The sequence below is a fragment of the Delphinapterus leucas genome, chromosome X (genome assembly GCF_059928025.1).
Source record: "Delphinapterus leucas isolate spDelLeu-1000000601 "Yukka" chromosome X, BTC_Dleu_Yukka2, whole genome shotgun sequence".
NCBI classification, from domain to species: Eukaryota; Metazoa; Chordata; class Mammalia; order Artiodactyla; family Monodontidae; genus Delphinapterus; species Delphinapterus leucas.
The window spans coordinates 3,370,895-3,398,535 of NC_143150.1; the positions used below are offsets into that span (position 1 = coordinate 3,370,895).

At 38.3% G+C, this 27,641-nt stretch overlaps 1 protein-coding gene across 1 annotated transcript in view; it reads left to right on the forward strand.

Annotated features, from left to right (window-relative positions):
* The window catches only part of GABRA3 (gamma-aminobutyric acid type A receptor subunit alpha3), a 153,135-nt gene that overhangs the window by 19,946 nt on the left and 105,548 nt on the right, over nucleotides 1–27,641 (forward strand). The window contains exon 2 of the mRNA XM_022561118.2: nucleotides 7,997–8,118. Within this exon, the coding sequence (XP_022416826.2) occupies nucleotides 7,997–8,118 (122 nt within the window). The remainder of the gene's footprint in view (nucleotides 1–7,996; nucleotides 8,119–27,641) is intronic.

The following is a 27,641-nucleotide window of genomic DNA, read 5'->3' on the forward strand; positions in this document are numbered from 1 at the left end:
CTTCTTGTAACTTCTTGCTCTGTGCATCCACTATTTTCACAGGATCTTGGATCATCTTTATGATCATTACTTTGAATTCTTTATCTGGTAAATTGGCTACCTCCATGTCACTTAGTCGTTCTTTTGGGGTTTTATCTTATTCCTTCATCTGCAACATATTCCTCTGCTGTCTCACTTTTTCTAAACCTTCTATTTGGGTTTTTATGTATGTGGAAGGTTAGCTATGTTTCTCCAGCTTGGAGAAGTGGCCATCTGTATGGGATGTGCTATATGCCCCAGTAGTACTCTCTCATCACCCACGGGCCAGGGACCAGCTGGCCCCAAGGTAGATTCTGAGCTGTGTTTGTGAACTCAGTTCCACAGGCTGTGGGACTGTATATTTCTTGCTTCTGGTGTCTGCCCCCTGGTGGGTGAGGCTGGTCTAGAGGTTCCTGCAGGCTTCCTGGTGGGAGGGACTGGTGCCTGCCCACTGGTGTGTGGAGGTGTGTCTTGGCCCTCTGGTGGGCAGTGCCATGTCAAGGGGAGTGTCTAGAAATGGCTGTGAGCTCAGGAAGTTTTTAGGCAGCCTGTCTGTTGATGGATGGGACTGTGTTCCTGCCCCGTTGGCTGTTTGACCCGAAGTGTCCCAGCACTGGAGTCTAGAGGCTGTTGAATTGGGCCAGGTCTTGGTGCTAATGTCCAAGCAAGATGTCAGCCTTCAGATGGGTACTCCCAGGTGTGTTCACCTCCAGCTTTTATGTCCCAAGGAAACCACAGTTGCCCTCTGCCTCCTCAGGAGACCCTCGAAGACCAGCAAGTAGGTCTGCCCCAGGCTCCTATGAAGTCACTGCTTTTGCCCTGCATCCTGGTGCATGCAAGACCTTGTGTGTGTCCTCCAAGAGTAGAGTCTCTGTTTCCCCTCTGTGTTTTTAATTTTGTTTTATATTGGTGTATAGCTGGTTAACAATGTTGTGTTAGTTTTGGGTGTACAGCAAAGTGATTCAGTTATACATATACCTGTATCTATTCTTTTTAAAGTTCTTTTCCCATTTAGGTTATTACAAAATATTGAGCTATACAGCACTTTTTTCATTCTAATTTCTAATTTCTTTCGTTTAATTCTCCTCTGACTGGATAATATCAAACTATCTGTCTTCAAGCTCACAGATTCTTTCTTCTGCCTGATTGAGCATACTGTTGAAGCTGTCTATTGCATTTTTCATTTTATCCATTGTATTCATCTTCAGAACTTCTGTTTGGTTCATTTTTTAAAAGTTTCTGTTTCTTTGTTGAGTTTCTCATTTTGTTCATGTATTATTTTCCTGAGTACATTGATTTGTCTATCTGTGTTCACTTGAATCTCATTGAGCATCCTTAAAATTATTATTATTAATTATACACACAAAAATTCAGGCTGGTTGTTACCTATAGGGGAACAGGAGGGGCTGGGTTGGATTAGAAAAGTACGCACAGGGGCTTTTGGGGTTCTGGTTATTTGGTTACATAGAGGTTCAGTTTATAATAATTGAACACTATGCAGATATGGATTTTTATACTTTTCTCAATGTACAGTTCACAAATGTCTAAAATATAAAACTTTTATGAGTTTTAAAATTGTACAATGATGTCAAATTATACATATCCTTTTGAAGCCCAATATGTTATTCAGATTTTTGATTTTGGGCTTTATCTGGCTTAATACATGTCAATCTAATTTACTCATTTTCATTGCTGTCTAGGATCATATGCATAAGCCAGAGTTTACACTTTCATTCTCTAACTGAGCAAGCGTTATTTCATATTTATGTTTTGCAATTAAAACAGCACAGTATGGGCTTCCCTGGTGGTGCAGTGGTTGAGAGTCCGCCTGCTGATGCAGGGGACACGGGTTCGTGCCCCGGTCTGGGAAGATCCCACATGCCACGGAGTGGCTGGGCCCGTGAGCCATGGCCATTGAGCCTGCGTGTCCAGAGCCTGTGCTCCGCAATGGGAGAGGCCACACAGTGAGAGGCCCACATACTGCAAAAAACAAAACAAAACATAAAAAACAGTACAGTAGAGAAAACTTGGTACTTTCCTCCTTATGCTCAGGCGAGAAGGTTTCTAGTAGAGTCAAATGGACTTGAAATTGCTGAGTCACAAGGACTGTACATCTTTAACTCCGTTAGATCCTGTCAAATTGCTCCTGGAAGTAATTGCATCATCTGACCCTCAGAATAATTCCTGGTTCCTCCATGTTCCCCAGTATTTGCTATTACCAAACTTTTCAGCCTTTGCACATATGCTGGCTATGAGATGAATCCCCTTGGTGTTTTAACTTGCATCTTCCCAGTTACTAGTAACGTTGAGCAGCTTTTCTTGTGTGTCTTGACATTTCTGGATCCTCTTTCATGAACCATGTGTTCTTATCCCTTGCCCATTTTCAATTGAGCTGTTTCTCTTTTTCTAATTGGCATGTAGGAGTTCTTTATATTTTGAACTCTTTTTCAGATAACTCACAGATCTCCATTTCTTTGGGGTCAGTTATTGGAGTATTATTTTGTTCCTTTAGTGGTATCACATTTCCTTACATTTTCATGTTTATGATTGGTTTGTACTGATGTCTGTGCATTTAAGGGTGCACTCACCTCTTCCATTCTTTTTGGACTGGCTACAGTAGTGAAAGACTTTCACTTGGAGGTAGCTTTAAAAGGCACCAGCTGGGTGGGATGCAGAATCCTTGGTTCCTGGGGAGGCACAGTGGCGTAGTCTCCATGCTGCTCCATTGGCAGACATTGCCATTGGCCAGACTGTGGGTGTCTTCTGTGGCCAAGGCTGCAGAGGACCTGCAGGTGGCAATGGCAGATAGGGCTATTGGAATCTTCAGAGGCTAAGGCTACTGGGGTCTTTCTGTTCTCACCCCTTATTTTTTTGCCCATGGGAGGGTGTTCTACCTGAGGAGATCCTTCTCAATGCCTGGTCTGGCATGCTGACACATAGAGCCCTCAGAGCTAATGCCCGAGGATCCAGTGCACATGGAACTAACACAGCACCTGGGTCCTGGAGCACAGGTGCACTTGCTGCAGCTATATCACTGGTTTCTAGGATGTGGGCATGTGTAGATATCCCATGGAACCAGTACCTGGGTCTCAGGGGCTCACCGCTGTGACTCTGGCTGGTAGGGAGAGGGCAGAATGCAGCAGTTCCACAAGCCATGGGATGACAAGGTACAATGGTGGCTTGAGCCCAGGGGCCAGGGTACAGTAGTAGCATAGCCTGGGGATGGTGGGTCAAAGTTTCAACTCTGGCCCCAGGGGGAAGTTGCAGGAGAGCAGTAACACAACTCTGGTAGTAGTCTGTTAAAGCTATGTGTTGGGATCCAGGGACCTGGGCACAGGACAATGGCAGCACAGTGCTGGCAATGATGGTCAGAGCTGTGACCTGGAACCCAGGGGATGGGGCTCAGGGAAGTGGCTACCTAGTCCCAGCTATTATGTGTCAGAGCCCTAACCTGAAACCTGAGGGGAGAGCTCAGGTCAGTGATAACACACCTGGGAATGATGTTTCAAAGCGTTGATCTGGGATGGGGGTTGGTGGAGAGCTCAGGGTAGAGGTAGCCTGGTTTCAGCAGTGATGGGCCAGAGACACAACCTGGAATCCAGAGTTCAGGGTTCAGGGCAGTGGAGTCCACCTCAGCAATGACAGTTCAGAGTCTTGACCTCGGATTGGGATGTGTGGCCCAGGGCAGCAGCCGCATCCCATGCAATGAAGACCCAGAGCCACAACCTGGAATGTAGTGGGTGGGTCCCAGATGGCAGCATCAGGACCCTGATAATGGAGGTCTAAGAGTGACTTGGGACCCAAGAGGTGGGGCTTAGGGCAATTTTAGCCCCACTGGCAATGATGATTCAGAGCCTTGTCCTGGAACCTGGTGGGTGGGACTCAGGGCAGCAGCAGCAAAGCCTGGATAATGGCAGCCATAGTGTGACTTATAACCAATGAGGCTAGGCCAGGGCAGAAGAGGCTTTCCTGGTGAAGGTGGGACAAAGCCTTGACTGTGGCCAGGGGAGGGTGAAGAGCAGAGGCAGTTCCAATCTCGTATATGGCAAGATGCTGTGGCATCTGATTTCTAAGAGTGGGGCACAGCAGCAGCTGGGGACCCTGAGGGCAAGTCTCACCTCAGTGACAGCTCCAGGGAGTAGAGATGTAGAGGGGGCCACTCCATTTCATCAACTGACATCAGAATCAGGAAAGACTGTGGGAGACCTCTGTAGCAAAAGCTGCAAATGTCCACAGTGGTGAGGCTTTTTGCTGGGGTTCTCCTGCCCTCCTTCTCCCTGTGTGGTGAACTTCCTCAGAGGTGATTCTTCCAGGTGCAGAGCAGGTCCTGACTGGGAGATGAGGTGACATAGGTAGCATGCTTCCTGTACTTTTCTATGTGGCCATCCTTGATTTTTGAGCTCTTCAGGTTTTTGCTACTGTTTCTTTGTTTTCTAGAGCTTTCCCTTAGCTGTTTTCTTCAGTTTGTAGTTATTTATTGTTCTTATGGATTTGTGTGTGTGTGTGTGTGTGTGTGTGTGTGTGTGTGTGTAAGGGGGAGACGAGCTTTGAGACCTCTCCATCTTGTTGACATTACCTTCTGCATAGTAATTTTGGATTTTCTTTATTTTTAAAATCTGTTCTCCCCCAGGAGATATACAGTATTAGGGAAAATGCCATCCTTTTAATGAAGTAAATTTATCCTCTCTTTAGGTTGTTTTATGAACTGTATCAGCAACTCCACATCTGTGCCTCTTCTGCTTCCCCCTGACATAAACACATCAGGGTCCTTCCTCAATGTAGTTGAACTAATACTATTACTTATTACTTACCCTGAACTTAATCACTCGGTGAGCTTAACTTTTCCCATAGCATAGAAGTGCATGTCTTTCAAAGGTGTCTCATTACATTTTCAGGACTTTGGGGGAAAAGGAATGATCAACCTCAATGTATGTTGAGCCTTACCATTTACAAAGCAATTTTATGGTTTATTATCTTATTTACTTATTTCTTCCGAAAGCATTGTAAGTTGGGGAATTATCTCTGTTTCACATGCAAGGAAATAGTTCACATGATCAGTTAGTGGCAGATTCAGGACTAAAACTCTGTTCATTTGACCCTAGTTCTTTGGATTTACCACTATTCCATTTTTAAGACTAAAAAAATGACTAAACTTGCCTAACCTATAGATACTGTATTAGTAACATCATTTTCATTTTAAATGATGCATTATTAATATCATATTTAGTCCAGCCAGTAATGACAGATATAAGGCAAAACAAGCATGGTTATTGCATCAGTCTCATCAACTTAATAAGCATGTGGCTTTAAACAATCCCTTTCTTTTGTTGGTGTCTTAGGTTGTCCATCTGTAAAATGAAGGGAAATAATTATATGGCCTCTAAGGTCCTCCATAATCCTGACATACTATGATTCTTTGTTGTTCCCCCAGACTATTTTGGATGGGTACAAACTACAGAATCTTCAGCTTGTTGCACTTCAGTTATTTAAGAAGAGAGTTCTAACTTGGGTTCTAGATTAAATAAGATTCCAGCTCCCCCTGCAATAATTGACCACAGAAGAAGGAAAATTTATCAGGAATCAAGTGCAAAATCATAGAGAAATCTATTGAAAATTGTTTTGGAATGATATTTTGCATTAATTTTTGACTTAAAATTTATTAGTGAAGAATGCTGCTATCAACACAGAGTCAGAAAGGGATGGAAATGCATCATCAAGGAAATTATTATTTCAGTAAGAGAGGCAGCACAGTATATTGGCTTTATATTCAGGAATTCTGGATCCAAATTTTAACTTTTCCATTAACAGTCAGTGTGGTTAAAACTTATGTTCAGGGACTTTACAGTTCCCATCTATAAATCCACCTGGAGTAGATATCTCTGAAGCCCTTTATAGCTTGCTATGACTCTGTGAGGATTCTACTTTTTATCCCCTTCCAGTAATCAAAAAATTGGCTTTTCATTCAATTCATAGACCTGTTTCCCAGAAATCAAACTAGGCTAACCAGGGTCAAGATTCCCTGCAGTGAGAGTTAAGGGAAAATGAGAAAGAGGTTTTCACAAAATCAGTTGAGCTCCTGTAGCCTCTCTCCCCACAGCCCATGTAAGATGGATTCAGAACATTGGTGATTAAGTCAAATGTGAGCCAAGACCTGACAGGGTGTCTGTTTTTATCTCTTCAGCATATTGATGTCAGTTAGCTCTGCACTACAGTTTCCTTCTTTCTTCCCCCTTCCAAATGAGGTATCTGTATCACTTGTGGTACTCTTCACTAAACCAGCCAATCACCTCTAGTCTTCACTGGTTTCCAGTGCTTCTTGACCAAAGCTTTCCTTATGGCTTTGGCTGATGGGGGTGCCAATATTTTGTTGTGACTATTTACATTTGAATTATGTATTCAAGTACATAAGCTACTATTTTACAAAAGAGAAAACAAATTTTGAATACTTCTAGATATTAAGTATTAAGTCTGGAAATTTTAATGCATTATTTAATATTGATACAACATATCAGTGAAGTTATTTTAATTTTAAAGATGAGAAGGCTATTACTAGAGGTGTTATGTGACTTGCTTAAGGTCACTCAACTAATAAATTCAAATTCATGTCTCCAGACTTTTTAGGCCTAGGTACCTTTTTCATTCCACGTGTATATATTTTATCATTTGAGTGTCTCAGAACACTTGTAAGCAGAGGAGCGATTACCTTGTTTAACCTTTTTTTCTGCTCTGTTGTTTTTCTATACACACACAGTTGATGCTCATTAAAGATGCATTGAATGATTATGTGAATTGAATTCGGTTTATGAACTAAGGAATTTGGATTCAAAATGACTTTTCAAAGTTTATCAGCCAGGGAGTGGCAGTTTAGAGTAAGAACTATTCAATTCAGATGTGCCTACTATTTTGGCAGGAAGACATATTGACTGCCTCTCAAGATTCCTTCTAACTGTTAACCTGTCTCTTATTGCCCCGATTAACTGGATGCTATGAATAGTTATTATATATCTATTAATGGCAACCTTCTGGGTCCAAAGTAAGAATGGGTAAAACTGAGACCTATAGGACTATAATTTGCTTAATTGTCTACTCCAAATCACGAATACAGCTGGCCCTAGGATGTAGGATTCCTGACTTCTAGATTATTACTTGATTCTACACCATGCTTCTTGACCCTTGGCAACAGCCATTTCCTTCACTATATCTCTCTTTCCCCAAAACTACCCAGGGCCTTTATTTCTAGTCCCGTCAAACCACACCAAGCCCCTCCTCATAAAGTGAAAGCATTAGTCACAGCCTCGGCCTGATTAGGTGATTAGTAAAGTGCCTACTGCTTGGAAAGGCTTGCAGAAGGCATCCACACTGGATAAGCAGAAGGTAGCTGAGGGTCTCTAGAAAATCAGAAAATTTGGATTATAGTTCTATCTCTGACCCTCACTAGCAATATGACTGTGGGCAAATTTGGTGTTCTCTCTGAGCTTATTTCCCCATGTATGAAATGAAAGAGATTAGGAATCTCTTAAGAGTTCTGGTAGCTTTAACATTTAATGGACTGCTATTGCTTTGTTGCCTTATCTCCATAGGGTGAGAGATAGGTAGATTACATGTAATTCAAAGGTCTTTCTGGGTCTGTTGTCCTGTGAACCTGTGTTTCTCTAGGCTAGAAAAGGGGTAAGTTAACAAAATTTTCCTTTTTTTTGGAGGCCCTTTTGTTCATGAAACAAAATGTGATAAATCAACTTTATGCCATGTATTATTCCCACAGATATCCTGTCCAAGATTTCTACTGGTGTTTCTCCACTGCTGGGTTGGGGCTGGACTGTATGTTTGGCTCATGCCAAAGTGCTTGCTGGTTTGGTTGTGGTACAAAGCTATTTAATTGGCCCAGTCTACTGATTGACATTTTCTTGAATTAAAGTGTTAGACATTTAATTGTTTGCTATTAAGAACTATTATTTTGTGTCTCTTTCCACTGCCTCAGACTCTCTCCGAAGCATGCTCCAGATATTCCTGATGACAGCACCGACAACATCACTATATTCACCAGAATCTTGGATCGTCTTCTGGATGGCTATGACAACCGGCTGCGACCTGGGCTTGGAGGTCAGTTATTGTTTCAAGATCTTCTTGGCTATTGTCATCTAAAAAGATTCTTAAGGTACCTTCAATAGTGTCTTGATCAATGAGGTTAGTGTAAAGCTGAGTTTCTTCCCTCTGAGCACTGGAAATTAGTTCTAATCCTTCATTTCAATGGTCAATCTCTCTGGTCTGGTTTTGGAAGGTTCCAAATTTCACTTAGGTAAATGCATATAGGGTATTAAACCACAACATTTGGTCACACCCATTTCTGGTAATAAAATACCAGTCCCTGCCTGGATGGCAGGTGTGTCCCAGGAACAGCTGGGAAACATGTCTTTGTTCTAAAAACCCTGAGCACATATCAGCCTGATATTCCAAAGAGGAGAAATCTGATGGCTAGATGGGATCTCAGTTTAGTATGATCAGCAATATGATCGCAATGAAGTAAATGCATTATAATACCTCATGGACCATATTGAAAGGGCAAGTATACCAATGTATTTATGTTTTTTTCCTGAACCATTTGAGAATTAGATGCAGATATCATAACCCTTTATCCCTAAATACTTCAGTGTGTATTTTCTTAGAACAGAGAAGTTATTTTATAAAATTACAATGAAATTATAAATTCAGAAAATGTGACCTGACATAATACTATTTTCTAATCTGTAGTCCATATTCAAATTTTGCCAATTATCTACATTTATTATATGATATTCTATTGTAATAAAACCCTTTCCTTCTCTTTAGTTAATTAGGTAACTATCAGCATGAACAGATGGATTCTTATTTTATTCAATGAAATGTAATCCATTAATATTATTATATATTATTATCTATTTTGATTACAATGTTTGTTCATAATTCCCTGTGTTTGCTTGGTGGGAGCTTATTCAAGCTGACTTTTGATATATTCTCATTTTTGAGCACTTTTTGGCACAGTATATTCCAGACTTAACTTGTACTCTCCCTCATTCAGCCTTATAATCAATCATTTTTTCCAAGAAGAAACAGGATCTTTTTTTGTGGGAAATTATATTTAAAATCCAACTTCTGTGTGCTAGATATTTTCATTGCTACTGGGTGTCATTTGCTTCTAGGACCTTTCAGTGGACAGAATTGAGAAAATAGAAAATTACACATATACATATACACACACCTGTATATATTCATATCTATATACATATAGATATATATACAAATATGTGTATAAATGTAGACATATATGTGTATGTGCATGTGTAATGAGTCTATATTGATACCACTAATTCCAGTTGAACAAATTATTCTTCACTGATTTACTAATTTGTTTTATTCTACAATATACATAAAATAGTGAATAGTGTTGGAATTACTATACCTATACCACTATAATAAACTCACTTATTAATTAAAGTTAAAGATATGTTTGCATGGTCTTTTTTTGGTGTTGTTTGTTTTTAGATGAAGGCTATATGGCTGTTGCTTTAGTATAAATAATAGATTGGAACAGGGCAGTATTGGAGGAAGAGAAGACCAGTCAGAAATTGATTTCAGTTGTCCAGAATGAAGGTGATGATTGTGGGAATGTAGAGAATTTGGTGACTGATTAAATTATGGGATTAGGGGAAAGGGAGGAGAAAATGATAACCTCTAAGTTCCTGGTTTAGATGACTGAGTGGTGCCATTTTCTAAAAGAAGGAATATTGGAGGAGGAACAGTAGTATTTTGTTTTATTCTCTTTCTTTTGGAGTTTGGTTGGAACAAAGAAGGTAGGGGAAGGAGGTGGAAATTAGTTGTAGACATTCAGAGTTTGAGTACCCATGAAAAATATGCATGGAGCCTTTTGCTCTGGCTAACATGGAGTAACAGGAACCAGATTTATCTTCTTAAAAGACAACTAAGAAATGAACAAACATAGTATATAGTAGTTATCAGAAATTGAACAAAGGCAGCACTGGACAGTGATTCTTGAAAGAAGTGAAACAAACAAGCTGAGCCGTAGGATTATATCACCTTACTGCCTCTATAAATTTCAGGCTGCAGTGTAGGGAGGGAGAATCCACATAGTGCCTGGTGGACTCCCTCAGTTGATGAGAAAGAGTTTTGAATTTGGGGTGGCCAAGATGGCTAAAACTTGTAGGGCAGAGAAGAAGCAAGAGGTGCATGGAGAAGTGAGAGTTGTGCAGAGGGAAAGATCCAGAAATCTGCTGAGAATTTCCCTCAAGTTTTCAGGTAAGTACTGCTCAGCTCATGCATATAAGGAAACAGCCCAAGGTTAAGGAAAGGACCACTGGACAACAGCAGATGGAATAATAGGGTTGGGAATAACTTGTGTTCCTACCAACCAGAGTGGAAAAACTTGCAACATATGGGGTTAGGGTAGGGTACTCAGAAGAATATGGCTTCAGTGGCATGGCAAAACCATCCCCAAACAAAGGCTGTTCTGGTCCCAACTAACAAAGCTTAAAAGCAAGCTTGAAAGGTAAATATCAAAATGTTTTCAGAACATTATCTCAGAACAAAGTTTAAGAATATTTACACAAGGTGAATGTACAATGGCTGGTATGTAGTCAAAAATTACCAGACATGTAAAGAAGCAAGAAAATACAACCCCAAAAGGCAGAATAACCAATCAATAAAAACAGATGCATAAATGACACAGATTAATTAGTAGATAAGTATATTAAAATAGATATGTCTAAATTCCATATGTTCAAAAGTATAGGAAAATATGAGCATGTTGAGTAGAGACATGTAAGTTAAAAAAACAAAAACAAATTGAACTTCTAGGTATAAAAAGCACAATATCTGAGGTGAAATATATACCAGATGAGACTAACAACAGATTAGACACTGAGGAAGAAAAGATTGATGAGCTTGAAGACATAGCAATGGTAGCTAGCAAAAATGAAACACAGAGGGAAGAAAAGACTGAAAAAGTGAACAGGACATCAGTGCACTGTGGGATAGCTTCAAGTGGCCTAATATAAGTGTAACTGGATTATCTGAAGGGAGAGGCAGAAAATGTCTTTGAAGAAAATCTAGTCAAAAAATATTCTAAATTTGATGAAAATTATAATCTGCCCAAACCAAGTTCAACAAATAAGAAACATGAAGAAAATTACACCAAGGGAAATTATCAAATTGCTTAGAACTAGTGATAAAGAGAAAATCTTAAAAGCAAACATAGTGAAACAGAACATTTATATACACAGGGAAAAATTTTAGAAAGACAGCAGGCTTCTTGTCAGAAACAGGGAAGCAAGAAGGTAGTTAGCAACAGCTTTAAAATACTAAAAATGTCAATCTAGAATTCTGTACCAGAGATAATATATTTTAAAAACATAGGTAAAATAAATACATTTTCTGACATATAGAGGCTAAAAAATTCATCACCAGCAGGTCTGTACTGCAAGAAATGTTAAGGGAAATGTGTCAGGCAGAAGGAAAATGATGCTAGATAGAAATATGGATCTATAGGACTTCCCTGTTAGTCCAGTGGTTAAAACTCCATGCTCCCAATGCAGGGTGCCCAGGTTCAATACTGGGTCAGGGAACTAGACCCCTCATGCCACAACTAAGAGCCCATATGCCAGAACTAAGACTCAGTGCAGCCGAATAGAATAGAATAGAACAAAATTAAAATAAATAAATAAGTAAATAAAATTAAAATGGATGTATAAAAAGGAAGGAAGAGCAACAAAAATGGAAAATATGTGGGTAAATATGTCTCTTTTTTTCTAGATATCTTTAATAAATAACTACCTAAAGCAAAAATAATAACATTGTATTGTGTGGTTTATAATGTATATGTGAGGAAAATGTATGACAACAATAGCACAAAGGCCAGAAGATGAAATGGAAATACACTGCACATGATGTGATATGATATATTACTTGTAGGTAGATTGTAATAAATTAAGAATGTGCACTGTAGAACTTAAAAATTATAGCTAATAAAGCAAGAACGTTTATAAAATCAATAGGAAGGCAGAAAAAGAGAAAAATGTAACAAAGAATAGATGAAACACATGGAAAACCAATAGCAACCATATTAATCATCACATTAAATATAAATAGTCTAAACATCTATTTTAAAAGGCAGAGATGGTCAAAATAGATAAAAAGAAAGACCCACAATTGGTCCCTGAGAGAAACCCACTTTAAAGACAGACAGAGAAAGACAAATATATGATATCGCTTATATGCAGAATCTAAAAAAAATGATACAAATGAACTTATTTACAAAACAGAAACAGACTCACAGACTTAGAGAACAAACTTAAGGTTTTGTACCAGGGGGAAAGGGTGGGGGAGAGGGATAGATTGGGAGTTTGGGATTGACATGTACACACTACTATATGTAAAATAGATAACCAATAAGGACCTACTGTATAGCACAGGGAACTCTGCTCAATATTCTGCAATAAATGAAATGGGAAAAGAATTTGAAAAAGAATAGATACATGTATATGTATAACTGAATCACCTTGCTGTACACCTGAAACTAACACAACATTGTTAATAAACTATGCTCCAATATAAAGAGAAAGAAAAGAGTACATAACAATCCTAAGTATTTATGCACCTAATCATAGACATGAAGCAAAAACAGGAAACTGAAAGGAAAAAGAGATGATCTATAATTATAGTTAGAGATTTTAACACTCCTCTCTCAATAAACAATATAACGAGTAGACAGAAAATAAGTAAATGTAGCAGAAAGAGGAACCATTGTCAACCAACTTGACTTAATTGTCATTTGTAGAACACTCCAACAAACAGCAGCAGAATACACCTTCTTTTCAACTGAACCTACAACATTTACCAAGATAGACCATATTCTTTGTTGTAAAAAATTAAAAGAATTCACAGTATACAAAGTATGTTCTCTGGCCAAAAGGAATAAAATTAGAAATTAAAAACAGATATATCTGGAAAATCTCCAAGTACTTGCGAACTAAATAATATACTTCTAAATAAAATATAAGTCAAAGAAGAACTCAAAAGAAAAATTTAAAACCTTTTCAATTAAACAAAATTAAAAACATGGTATAAAGTAGTGCTAAATTAAAGAAAACTTATAATACTAGATAACTGTTTTAGAAAAGACTAACCTTAAATCAAGTCCCCATGCCTGGGGTTGACAGCAGCTCCAGGTCTCCTCAGCTTGCCTTTTCCAGCATGGACCACTGCCCCATGAACCAGATCAAGGGCACTTCAGGGCACAGTAACCTCAGCAGTGCCATGCCCAAGTTAGAGTCTAGATTCCATGAATGGGGGCTGGGAGGATGAAGGGATTTCCTACCTCTCAGCCAAACTTGCCCAGAATTTAGCCATAACAATAGGTAGCTTGCTCTAGGATGAGAAATGCTGGTGTCTTGCCGCTCCCAGGAAGATAGCCCTCTAAGTGGGAGCTGGGAGAAGAGAGAGGCCTGTGTTCTTTCTGGGCTGCACCAGTCTGGAGTACAGTTTCCTTCAGACTGATCTGGGAAGGGGGAGGGTGGGAACAATTCTTGTTTTAAATATTCTGGACTCTTGATTTCCTTACTGAGTTTTAGTTGATTTTCTTTAATAAATAGTTTACTTTTCTTTTGTTGTATGCCCTTAGGACCATTTCCAGAAACTGTAAATTGGAGTTTTTAAAATACATTTTGCAAATTTCACTGAGGAGCAAGTCTGCAGAGCTTGTCATGCTTTCATGCCAGAAATGGAATTTCTAGTAACATTTTTTAAAGATTTCATCAGATTATATACCTAGATGATTATGTCATATGAGAAGAAAGTTTTAATTCTTCCTGTGCTATATGGATGCACTGGTTTTTTTCTCTTATTTTAGTGCACTGACTAAACCTCACATATAATGTTGAACAGAAAAGATGAAAACAGACACCATTGTCTGTTTTTGATCTTACAGAGAAAGCTTCCAGTCTTTCACCATAAAGTATGATGTTAGGTGTAAGTTTTTCTTAGATGCATTTTATCAAGTTCAGGAAGTTCTCTTCTACTCTGGTTTTGAAAATTTTTAATGAGAATGAATATTGCAATTTTTCAAATGCTCTTACTGTGTCTATTGAGTTGATTCTATGACTTAAAAAAATTTTTTTAATATGGTGAATTACATTGATTTTCAAATGTTTAAACCAACCTTCATTCTCATGATAAATGCCACTTGTATATTAATTACTTTATATTATAGATAGGTTTGAGATCTGGTAGTATAAGTCCTCCAGCTTTGTTCTTCTTAAAGATTGTCTTGGCTATTCTTGGCCCTTTGCATTTCTAGATAACTTTTAGAATCAGCTTATCATTTTCTAATAAAATCTGGAATTGACTTTGCCTTGAGTCTATAGGTTAACTTGAGGAATTTAAAAAATTATAATACTAAACCTTCTAAATGATGAACATGATATATTTCTCCATTCATTTTGTTCTCCTTTAATTTCTCTCAATAATGTTTTGGCATTTTCATTTTGGTGGTCTTGCATATTTTTGATTAATCAATGCCTTGAGACTTGATTTTTATTTATTTATTCTTTTTTTTATTTTTTATTTTTCGCGGTACACGGGCCTCTCACTGTTGTGGCCTCTCCCGTTGCGGAGCACAGGCTCCAGACATGCAGGCTCAGTGGCCATGTCTCATGGGCCCAGCCGCTCCGCGGCATGTGGGATCTTCCCAGACTGGGGCACGAACCCGTGTCCCCTGCATCGGACTCTCAACCACTGTGCCACCAGGGAAGCCCCTTGATTTTTATTTTTAAATTTTGTTACTGCTGTGTAGAAATATGATTGGTTTTATTATTTTTAAAAATTAATTTATTTTATTTATTTTTGGCTGCATTGGGTCTTTGTTGCTGTGCATGGGCTTTCTCTAGTTGTGGTGAGTGGAGGCTACTCTTCATTGTGGTGCTCAGGCTTCTCATTGTGGTGGCTTCTCTTGTTGCGGAGCATGGGCTCTAGGCACCTGGGCTTCAGTAGTTGTGGCATGCAGGCTCAGTAGTTGTGGCTCTCGGGCTGTAGAGCGCAGGCTCAGTAGTTGTGGCACAAGGACTTTGTGGCTCTGTGGCGCATGGGATCTTTCCAGATGAGGGCTCGAACCTGTGTCCCCTGTATTGGCAGGGAGATTTGTAACCACTGCACCACCAGGGAAGCCCATGATTGGTTTTATATTTGCCTTTCTATCCAGAGACGTTGTTGTATTGACTTATTGATTTTAATAGTTTTCTATTGTTTCTTTTACATTCTCTTAATACATATTTATATCATTTAGCTTCACTTAGGTTTTTAATGCAGGACTACACAAATTCCTTGATATGTTAATGATAATTATGAATATATAGGATGAAGTTTTAGTATGTAGTCTTTGGTGACCATGGGACGTTTCTTCCCCCAAAACACCTATTAAGATCTCAGTTGGAATGTAAGTAACACATAGACCAGATTGGGAAATGCTGCTCTGGAGACCTCACTGGTTTATTAATATCCAACCTAAAGTGTGCTTTCTAGAAGTGAGCATAATACTCAGGACATGTTCTAGTTACCTCATGGTAAAACAGGGACTAATGTAGCCTAAAACAGAATTAGCCTACTTGGTGATGACATTACCCCCTTGGATTACTCTGAGCTTTTTATCAAGTAAAATCCACCAGATCTTTTTCTCATGACTATTGACCAGCCAATTGCCTCAATCCGATGTACTATGGCATTTATTTTTAAACATTAATGCATGATTTTCCCTATTTATCCTTATTAAATTTCATTCTATATGTTTAACTCTAATCATTTCAACCTACATAAAACTTTTGAAATCCTAAAAGTTCAGTGTATTACTATCACTTTTAGTTTTTTATTTTATTTTATTTTTTAACATCTTTATTGGAGTATAATTGCTTTACAATGGTGTGTTAGTTTCTGCTTTATAACAAAATGAATCAGTTATACGTATACATATATCCCCATATCTCTTCCCTCTTGCGTCTCCCTCCCTCCCACCCTGCGTATCCCAACCCTCTGCATGGTCACAAAGAATCGAGCTGACCTCCCTGTGCTATGTGGCTGCTTCCCACTAGCTCTCAATTTTACATTCGGTAGTGTATATTTCTCCATGCCACTCTCACACTTTGTCCCAGCTTACCCTTCACCCTACCCATACCCTCAAGTCTATTCTCTAGTAGGTCTGTGTCTTTATTCCCATCTAACCCCTAGGTTCTTCGTGACCATTTTTTTTTTAAATTCCATATATATGTGTTAGCATACGGTATTTGTTCTTCTCTTTCTGACTCACTTCACTCTGTATGACAGACTCTAGGTCCATCCACCTCACTACAAATAACTCAATTTCGTTTCTCTTTATGGCTGAGTAATATTCCATTGTATATATGTGCCACATCTTCTTTATCCATTCATCTGTTGATGGACACTTAGGTTGCTTCCATGTCCTGGCTATTGTAAATAGAGCCGCAATGAACATTGTGGTACATGACTCTTTTTGAATTATGTTTTTCTCAGGGTATATGCCCAGTAGTGGGATTGCTGGGTCGTATGGTAGTTCTATTTTTAGTTTTTTAAGGAACCTCCATGCTGTTCTCCATAGTGGCTGTATCAATTTATATTCCCACCAACAGTGCAAGAGGGTTCCTTTTTCTCCACACCTTCTCCAGCATTTATTGTTGTAGATTTTTTGATGATGGCCATTCTGACTGGTGTGAGATGATATCTCATTGTAGTTTTGATTTGCCTTTCTCTAATGATTAATGATGTTGAACATTCTTTCATGTGTTTGTTGGCAATCTGTATCTCTTCTTTGGAGAAATGTCTATTTAGGTCTTCTGCCCATTTTTGGACTGGGTTGTTTGTTTTTTTGATATTGAGCTGCATGAGCTGCTTGTAAATTTTGGAGATAAGTCCTTTGTCAGTTGCTTCATTTTCAAATATTTTCTCCCATTCTGAGGGTTGTCTTTTGGTCTTGTTTATGGTTTCCTTTGCTGTGCAAAAGCTTTTAAGTTTCATTAGGTCCCATTTGTTTATTTTTGGTTTTATTTCCATTTCTCTAGGAGGTGGGTCAAAAAGGATCTTGCTGTGATTTATGTCATAGAGTGTTCTGCCTATGTTTTCCTCTAGGAGTTTGATAGTTTCTGGCCTTACATTTAGGTCTTTAAGCCATTTTGAGTTTATTTTTGTGTATGGTGTTAGGGAGTGTTCCAATTTCATTCTTTTACATGTAGCTGTCTAGTTTTCCCAGCACCACTTATTGAAGAGGCTGTCTTTTCTCCACTGTATATTCTTGCCTCCTTTATCAAAGATAAGGTGACCATATGTGTGTGGGTTTATCTCTGGGATTTCTATCCTGTTCCATTGATCTATATTTCTGATTTTGTGCCAGTACCATACTGTCTTGATTATTGTAGCTTTGTAGTGTAGTCTGAAGTCAGGGAGCCTGCTTCCTCCAGCTCCGTTTTTCTTTCTGAAGATTGCTTTGGCTATTTGGGGTCTTTTGTGTTTCCATACAAATTGTGAAATTTTTTGTTCTAGTTCTGTGAAAAATGCTAGTGGTAGTTTGAAAGTGAAATAAGAAAACACTCCCATTTACCATTGCAACAAAAAGAATAAAATATCTAAGAATAAACCTACCTAAGGAGATAAAAGACCTGTATGCAGAAAATTATAAGACACTGATGAAAGAAATTAAAGATGATACAAACAGATGGAGAGATATACCATGTTCTTGGATTGGAAGAATCAACATTGTGAAAATGACTATACCACCCAAAGCAATCTACAGATTCAATGCAATCCCTATCAAACTACCACTGGCATTTTTCACAGAACTAGTACTATCACTTTTAGCTTCATGCTATCTCCATACTTGAATCAGCATGCCTCTTATGTTTTTAGATTTTATTGAGGTATAATTAACAAATAAAATTGTAGGATTTAAGTATACCACATGATGGTTTGATATGTGTATACAGTGAGAAAGGATACCCCTCAGCAAGTCAACATATCCATTACCTCATATATTTGTTTTTTTTGGGGGAGTGAGAATATTAAATTCTACTCTCTTAATAAATGTCTTTTTTATGTGAAGAAACTTTTAAAAAATTGAACTATTGCCAATTTACAATTTTATATTATTGTTTCAGGTTTACCAAATCATGATTCAATATTTTTGTTAATTACACTCCATTTATTATAAAATATTGGCTTTATTCCCTGTGCTATACAATATATCCTTACAGGTTTTTAAATTTTATACATAGTAGCTTCTACTTCTTAATCCCTTACACCATCTTGCCATTTCCCCCTTCCCTCTCCCCACTGGTAACCACTAGTTCTCTATATCTTGGAGTCTGTTTCTGTTTTGTTTTATACATTTGTTTATTGTATTTTTTAGATCCCACGTATAGTGATAACATAGACGACTTGTCTCTGCCTGACTTACTTCACTAAGCATAATGCCCTCCAGGTCCATCCATGTTGTTGCAAATGGAAAAATTTCATTCTGTTTTATGGCTGAGTAGTAATCCAGTGTATGCATGTGCACGTGTGTGTGTGTGTGTGTGTGTGCACGCGTGCATAGGTATATATATGTATATATAGTGTATACATATATATGTACACATACCACAACTTCTTTATCCATTTATCTGTTGATGGACACTTAGGTTATTTCCATATATTGGCTATTGTAAATAATGCTGCTATGAACATTGGGGTACATATATCTTCTCAAATCAGTATTTTCGCTTTCTAAGTGTATATACCAAGGAGTGGAATTTCTGGATTATATGGTTGTTCTATTTTAGTTTTTTTTTTTTTTGAGGTACTTCCATACTGTTTTCTACAGTTGCTACACCAATTTATATTCCCACCAACAGTGTAGGAGAGTTCCCGTTTCTGCACATCCTTACAAACATTTGTTAATTGTGGTCTTTTTGATGATAGCCATTCTGATAGGTGTGAAATAATATCTCATTGTGGTTTTGATTTGCATTTCTCTGATGTTTAGCAAAGTTGAGCATCTTTTCAAGTGCCTGTTGGCCACCTGTATGTCTTCTTTGGGAAAATGTCTATTCAGGTCTTCTGCCCATTTTATAATTGAGGGTTTTTTTTGTTTGATACTGAGCTTTTAAGAACTGTTTGTATATTTGTGATATTAACCCCTTGTTGGTCATATAATTTGCAAATGTTTTCTGCCATTCTGTAACCTGTCTTTCATTTTGTTAATAGTTTCCCTTGCTGTGCTAAAGCTTTAGAGTTTAATCGTCCCATTTATTAATTTTTGCTTTTGTTTCCTTTGCCTGAGGAAGCAGATCAAAAAAATATTTCTATAATTTATGTCAAAGACTGTTCTGCCTATGTTCTCTCCTGGGCGTTTTATGGTTCAGGTCTTACATTTAGGTCTTTAACTCACTTTGGGTTTATTTTTGTATATTATTTGAGAAAAATATTCTAATGTCATTCTTTTACATGTTTCTGTCCAGTTTTCCCAGCACCACTTATTGAAGAGACTGTATTTTCCCCAATGTATATTTTTGCCTGTTTGGTCATAGGTTAATTGACCATAAGTGTGTGGGTTTATTTCTGGGCTCTCTGTTCTATTCCATTGATCTAATTGTCTGTTTTTATGCCACTACAATACTGTTTTGATTACTGTAGCTTTGTAGTATAGTTTGAAGTCAGGGAACATGATACCTCCAGCTTTGTTCTTTGTTATCAAGATTGCTTTGACTATTCAGGGTCTTTTGGTATTCTATATAAATTTTAGGATTATTTGTCCTAGTTTGTGCATTCTGATAGGGATTGCATTAAATCTATAGATTGTTTGGGGTAGTATGGATATTTTAACAATATTAATTATTCTAATCCATGATCATGGGATATCTTTCCATTTCTTTGTATCATCTTCAATTTCCTTCATCAGTGTTTTATAGTTTTCAAAGTATAGGTCTTTCACCTCCTTAGTTAAGTTTATTATTATTACTTTTTTGGTATTTTTGGTGTGATTTTTAAAGGGAATTGTTTTCTTGCTTTCTCTTTCTGATATTTCTTTATTAGAAAAGTAACAGATTTCTGTTTATTAATCTTGTATCCTGCAAATTTACTGAATTAATTTATTGATTCTCATGTTTTTTTTGTGGAGACATTAGCATTTTCTATGTATAGTATCATGTCATCTGCAAATAGTGACAGTTTCACATCTTTGCTTCCAATTTGGTTGTCTTTTATTTCTTTTCTTGTCTGCTTGCTGTGGCTAGGACTTCCAATACTAAGTTAAATAGAAGTGGTGAGAGTGGGCATCCTTGTCATGTTCCTGAGTTTAAAGGAAAAGCTTTCAGTTGAGCATGACGTTAGCTGTGGGCTTCTCATAAGTGGCCTTTATTATATTGAGATATGTCCCCTCTATACCAACTTTAATGAGAGTTTTTAGCATGAATGGATGTTGAATTTTGTCAAATTCTATTTCTGCATCTATTGAGATGATAATGTGATTTTTATCATTTTGTTAATGTGATATATCATATTGACTGATTTATGGATATTGAATCATCCTTATATCCTTGAAATAAATCACACTTGATCATGGTGTCTGATCCTTTTCACAAATTGTTGAATTTGGTTTGTTAATATTTTGTTGAGGATGTTTGCATCTATATTCATCAGATTTATAGGCCTTTAATTTTCTTTTTTTGTAGTGTTTCATGATAATGGTGGCCTCATATAATGAGTTTTGGAGTGTTCCCTCCTCTTCAATTTTTGGGAATAATTTGAGAAGAATAGGTATTAGCTTTTCTTTACATGTTTGAAAGAATTCCCCTGTGAAGCTGTCAGTTCTTAGAATTTTGTTTTATGGAAGTTTTTGATTACTAATTCAATTTCAATACTAGTGATCAGTCTATTCAGATTGTCAGTTTCTTCTTGATTCAGTCTTGTAAGATTGTATGTTCCTAGAAATTTGTCCTTTTCTTCTGGGTTGTCCAATTTGTTGGTACATAACTGCTCATAGTATTCTCTTATGATATTTTGTGTCTTTGAGACATAAGGTATAATTTCTCCTCTGTCATTTCTAGTTTTGTTTATTTGAGTCCTTTCTCTATTTTTCTTAATGAGCCTGGCTAAAATGCATATCAATTTTGTTTATTTTTTCAAAATAACAGCTCTTGGTTTCATTGATCTTTTCTTGTCTTTTTTGGTCCCTCTTTTATTTATTTCCATTCTGATCTTTATTATTTCCTCCCTTCTGCTGACTTTGGGCTTTATTCTTCCTTTTCTAATTACTTTATATGGTAGGTTATGTTGTTTATTTGAAATTTTTCTTCTTTCTTGAGGTAGGCCTGTACTGCTATAAATTTCCCTCTTAGAACTGCTTTTGGTGCTTTCCATAGATTTTAGAAAGATGTGTTTTTATTTTTATTTTTCTCAAAGTATTTTCTCATTTCCTCTTTGATTTCTTTGTTGACCCATTAGTTCTTTAGTAACATGTTTAGTCTCTACTTGTTTATGTTTTTCCCATTTTTTTCCTGTAATTGATTTCTAGTTTCATACAGTTGTGGTCAGAAAAAAATGCTTGATATAATTTCTATCCTCTTAAGTTTGTTGAGACTTGTTTTGTGGCATGTGATCTATCCTAGTAATCTTCCAAGTGTACTTGAAAAGAAAGAATATTCTGCTATTTTTAGATGGAAGGTCCTGTATATATCTAAGTCCAACTGGACTAATATATCACTTAAGGCAACTTTTCCTTATTGGTTTTCTGTCTGGATGATCAGTCCATTGATGTAAGTGGGGTGTTACTATTATTGTATAATTTTCAGCTTCTCCCTTTATGTCTGTTAGTATTTGCTTTATATATTTAGGTGCTCCTATATTAGGTGAATATATGTTAACAAATGTTACATTCTCTTTTTGTAGTGACACCTTTATCATTATATAATGCCGTCCTTTGTCTTTTGTTATAGACTTTGTTTGATGTTAGTATTGCTACCCCAGATTTGTCTGATATTAGTATTGCTACCCCAGATTTCTTTTCACCTCTGTTTGCATGGAATATCATTTTACATCCCTTCACTTTCAGTCTCCGTGTGTCTTTAGCTCTGAAGTGTGTCTCTTATAGGCAGCAAATAGATGGATCTTGTTCTTATGTCCAATTGGCCCGGCCACCCTATGTCTTTGATTGGAGCATTTAGTTCATTGACATTTAAAGTGAACATTGATAGGTATGTACTTACTGCCATTTTGTTACTTGTTTTCTGATTGTGTTTGTAGTTCTTTTCTGTTCTTATTTTAGTCTTTTTTCTTGTGGTTTGATGATTTTCTTTAGTGGTATGCTTGTGTTCCTTTCTTTCTAGTTTTTGTGAAGGTTTTAAATTTCTGTTTACCATACAGTTCATATGTGTTGACTTATATCTACATGTTTTAAACTGATAATCATTTAATTTCAAACACATTCTAAAAAATCTATATTTTTTACTCCCCTCCCCACGTTTTGTGTTTTTGACGTCATATTTTACATCTTCATGTTTATCCGTTAACAGTTTTTTTTGTAGTTATATTTAATTTTACAATATTTGGCTTTTAATCTTCATACTAGCTTATTTAAGTGGTTGATCCATAGCCTTTACTATTTATTTGCCTTTAGTATTCGGATATTCTTTCCTGTAAATTCTTACTTCTTGTAGCTTTACCTTTCCCACTTAGAGAAGACCTTTAAACATTTCTTTTAAGGTCGGTTTAGTAGTGATGAACTCTTTTAGTTTTTGCCTGTCCAGGAAATTCTTTATCTTTCCTTCAATTCTGAATGATAACCTTGCTAGTTAGAGTATCCTAGTTTGTAGGGTTTTTTTTTTTTTTTTGCGGTATGCAGGCCTCTCACCACTGCGGCCTCTCCTGTTGCGGAGCACAGGCTCCGGATGCGCAGGCCCAGTGGCCATGGCTCACAGGCCCAGCTGCTCCGCGGCATGTGGGATCCCCCCAGACCGGGGTACGAACCCGTGTCCCCATCGGCCAGTGGACCCTCAACCACTGTGCCACCAGGGAAGCCCTGTAGGGTTTTTTTCTTTTAGAAGTTGAAATATATCATGCCACTCCCTTCTGGTCTGCAAAGTTTCTGCTGAAAAATCAGCTGATGGCCTTATGTGGGTTCCCTTGTATGTGACTCTTTGTTTTTCTCTTGGTGCCTTTAAAATTCTCTCCATATATTTAGCTTTTGCCCTTTTAATTATGATATGTCTTTTGTGTGTCTCTTGGGTTCATCTTGTTTGGGACTCTGTGCGTCCTTTACCTGGATATCTGTTTCCTCTTCAGGTTAGAGAAATTTTCAGCCGTGATTTCATCAAATACATTTTCTACCCCTTTCTCTCTCTCTCCTTCTTCTGGGAACCCTATAATGTAAATGTTAGTATGCTTGATGTTGTCCCAGAGGTGCCTTAAGCTATCCTCATTTTCTTTTTTTTTCTTTTTTTTTTTTTTTTTTTGTGGTACGCAGGCCTCTCACTGTTGTGGCCTCTCCCGTTGTGGAGCACAGGCTCCGGACGTGCTGACTCAGCTCAGCGGCCATGGCTCACGGGCCCAGCCGCTCCGCAGCATGTGGGATCTTCCCGGACTGGGGCATGAACCCGTGTCCCCTGCATTGGCAGGCGGACTCTCAACCACTGCGCCACCAGGGAAGACCCTATCCTCATTTTCTTAAATTTGTTTTTCTTTTTGCTGTTCTGATTGGGTGATTTCCACTGTTCTACCTTCCAGATCAATTATGCTTTCTTCTGTATCACCAAGTCTGCTGTCAATTCCTTCTAGTGTGTTTTTCCTTTCAGTTACTGTATTATTCAGCTCTGACTGGTTCTTTTTTATATTTTCCAGTTTTTGTTGAAGATCTCACTCTGGTCATGTATTCTTTTTCAAGTTTAGTTAGCATTCTTATTACTATTGGTTTGAACTGTTTATCAGGTAAATTATTTATCTCTGTTTCATTAGGGTTTTCTTTTTTCAGGGTTTTATCTTGTTCTTTCATTTGAAACATATTCCACTGTCTTCTCATTTTGTTTAACTTTCTTTGTTTGTCTCTATGAAATTAGGTGAAACAGTTACCTATCCCAGTCTTGAATGTGTATCCTTGTGTGGGAGCATCCTTATGCAGTCTGTGTATGCTCAGTGGCTTTGGTGTGAATGGTGGACATGTGGTGAGCACAGGCTGCATGTTCGCCTGGGGTGCACTATCAGCTACTGCCTTGGTGGAAGGTAGGGCTGGATTTGGAGTGCCTGGAGCCAGAGCTAGGTGTGAACTGGGGATTCTCCTAGGCTCAGTGGTAGTGGTACTACTGGGGGTGGGGCTGGGGCCCAAGGGGCTGGGGCATGAATCCTGAGGGAGTTGGGCTTCTCCCAAGTATGATAGCAGTCTCTGTCTTTATTGGGGGTGTGGCAAGGATCTGAGGACTTGGACCTGCACTTCTGAGCTGATTCCACTTTTTCCCCAGTGTGTGTACCTAGGTTAGAGGCTGGGTTGAGGCAGGAAGGGTTGTAGCTCCACTACTGAGCTGCTTCCACTCCTTTCCCAGTGTGCTCACACATGTACATGCTAGCAGTGGTGGTCTCTGCCCAAGCCAGAGGCAGAGTCAGGAACTGCGCTGGTTCTGTTCCCTCACAAGTGTCCACGCATGCATACACACACACACACACACACAAACACACACACACACTGGCAATGGCTGTCTCTACCTTGGACAGAGGCAGGGCTGAGGCCTGAGATGGCTCTGTTCCCTCCAGGAATGCATGCTCCACCTTAGCAAGGAGCAGTGCTGGAGCAGGATGGGCTGGAGCAGGAGCCTGGTGCAGTCTGGGGTGTGTGCTGGGGCAGTCCTGGCTGGCCAGCTAGATTGCAATTCAATCTGATGCCTCTGTGCTAGGACTGGGAGCAAGCAAGTGGTGTGCATGTGCTCTTGAATAGTGGAGTCTTCGTTTCATACAGTCCTCCAGTAAGTCATACTGATTTCCAAACCAGCTAAGGGGGCTCTTTTTCCCGGTGTTGGTCCTCAAGGTTGGGGTTGCCTAATACGTGGCTTGAACCCCTTGCTCTCCAGGGAGAATCCCTAAGCCTGTGATTTCCCCCTGTTCTTCTGGGTCACCCATTGTGGGTGCATGACCCAACCAGCTTGCTACTTTTCCCTTCCTACCAGACTGAGTGTGGTTGTTTCTTTACAACCTTGATTGTAGAAGAGCCATTCTACTAGTTTTTGAGTCATTCTCAGTGAGTGTTGCTCTATATGTAGTTGTAGTTTTGATATATATCTGAGGGGAGGTGAGTTCAGGGTCTTTCTACTCCACTGTCTTGGTCCTCTATAAAATCCATTTTTAAACTCAACTTTACAATAATAGCTCTTGTAATTGCTTGCCATTTCTATAAATAAGTTATCTTCAGTTATCTTTTATAGTCTTTCTTTTAATGGATCTGAGACTTACCGGTTACTACAAATTTGCTCCTAATATAGCACCTTCCTGCTATAACTCTTCTCTAGACCATTTCTTTCCTGGGATCCTATTAATGTGGAGAAGTAGAGAGCTACCAACCAGTGTTAAAGAAGGCATGGGTCTAGATAGTTGGAATATACCTAAGGCAGGACTGCAGAGATTGAATTCTATCTCTGACTTTAGCACCAAGTTATCACATAACATCAAATAAGCGCCTTATCTTATAGCACAGCAGTTTCCCCACTTATCACATTAATAGCGAAAATACATAATTAACTTAAAATTCACTTTTAAATAACCAGAACAATGTTTCCATGTCATGGTGGTCATTTAGGACGTCCAGATAGTCACCACTATCTCTGAAAACATGACAGGACGGAATAACTACAGGAGGCATTAAGATAGACCCTGGGAAGAACTTTTGAAGTATCAGGATATTACCCTTTATGCCCCTCTAATGAGGCTATATAGACATAGTTAGCATTAATTTATTAGTCAAACTCTGGTGGGATTTCCCAGTGGGATTTAATCAGACCTATCTTGCTTTCTCTCACTGGAATTCTTTGGCTTTAGCTACAAATAGTCAGCCATCTGGAAGCCTTCACACTGAAAGAGGAGGCATGAGGCAAAGCAATGAGTGGACAGAGTCTCTCCTGTCATCCAATCCAAACTACCATCTTTTCAAGTCAGTATAACGGATTTTGGAAATGATTTCTAAGAGAAGTAGTGCTAGCTACAGAGTGTACAATAACATGGTTCTATGCTCTGTCTCCTTTGTTCTTCCCCTTCCCTAGCAAGTTACTTGAAGGCAGACACTGTGTCCTGTTAATTGCTCTCTTCCCCTGGAGTACTGAGCACAGAGTTTTGCCCATAGAAGAGGTATAGGGAAAACCAGGAATGGGATATAATTGATGTGATCCCATAGGCCTTGATTTTTGTCTATGCTTTCTTTTCTCCTGATTCATATCTTTTGGTTGGGCACAAAGTTATTATACAGATAGTTCTCTCTTTTTTCTTTTGTGGCATCAACTTCCCATTATGCCTCACTTACCAAGGGTTGAAAACAGATTTCTTGTACCTGACCCCTCGCTGCTTTCTGTCTTGGACGCTTCGTCATTTCACTGTGTGAACTGTGGGTGGCAAGGTTCCAAATCAGCAGGAATACCTGCTTTGACTAGTTCCTATTCACTTTGCTCAACTTTCTTCAAGAGCTCAGTATAAAATTGTGATCTCTCACTCTTTTGTCTGATCTCCTGTTTGTGCTAGTGTCTTTCATTTGATTATCATCTTTTTATTTCATGCTTAATTCTTTTGCCTTCTTTCTCTTCTCTTAGTCATTAATCTCTCTGTTCCTCTGCTTTGAGTGCTTCAGCACTCATCATAGAAGCCTCCCTATGTTTTGGTCTAGTAGAAGTACCATCAGCAGTTTAGAAGCCCAGCAATGGCTTTATTCATGTTATGCCCTTAGTTTAGCATGCACTCATAACTCTCTACCATTCAAGGTCTTATTCTTTCGTCAAAACTTAAATACCATTTCCATCATGAATTCTTCAAGCATGGGCTATAAGACCTGAATTTATAACTTTATTTTGGCTCATTCTAGATGAGTGACCTTAAGAAAGTCATTTGACCTCTCTAAGTCATCATGTCCCACCTTTGACAACAAAACGAGGGTAACCAGCACACATGATAGCTGCTCAGGAAACTTAACTCCTCTTCCAAATCCAATCCAGTAACAAATTCTGCCATCAAAACATCCAAAAATCTGACCAGTTCCCATCACCTCTATTGCTGCCAGCTTGGTGTGAGCACCATCATCTATCACCTGAATTATTACACAAGCCTCCTCTTGCTCGGATGACACCTGCTCAATGAGGCCTTGTTTTTGCAATTGTATTTAAAATTTCTCATCCAAATTCCAGCTTTATTTTCCCTATAGCAACTATTCCATTACCATAGTTTACAAATATTTTATCTACTTTTCCCCACTTGAACGTAAGTTTTAGGAGTGCGGGGATTTTTTGACTCTTCGATTCACTGCCGTATTGCCAAATACTACCTAGTCCATAGTAAGTCCTCAATATTTGTTTAATGAATGAATA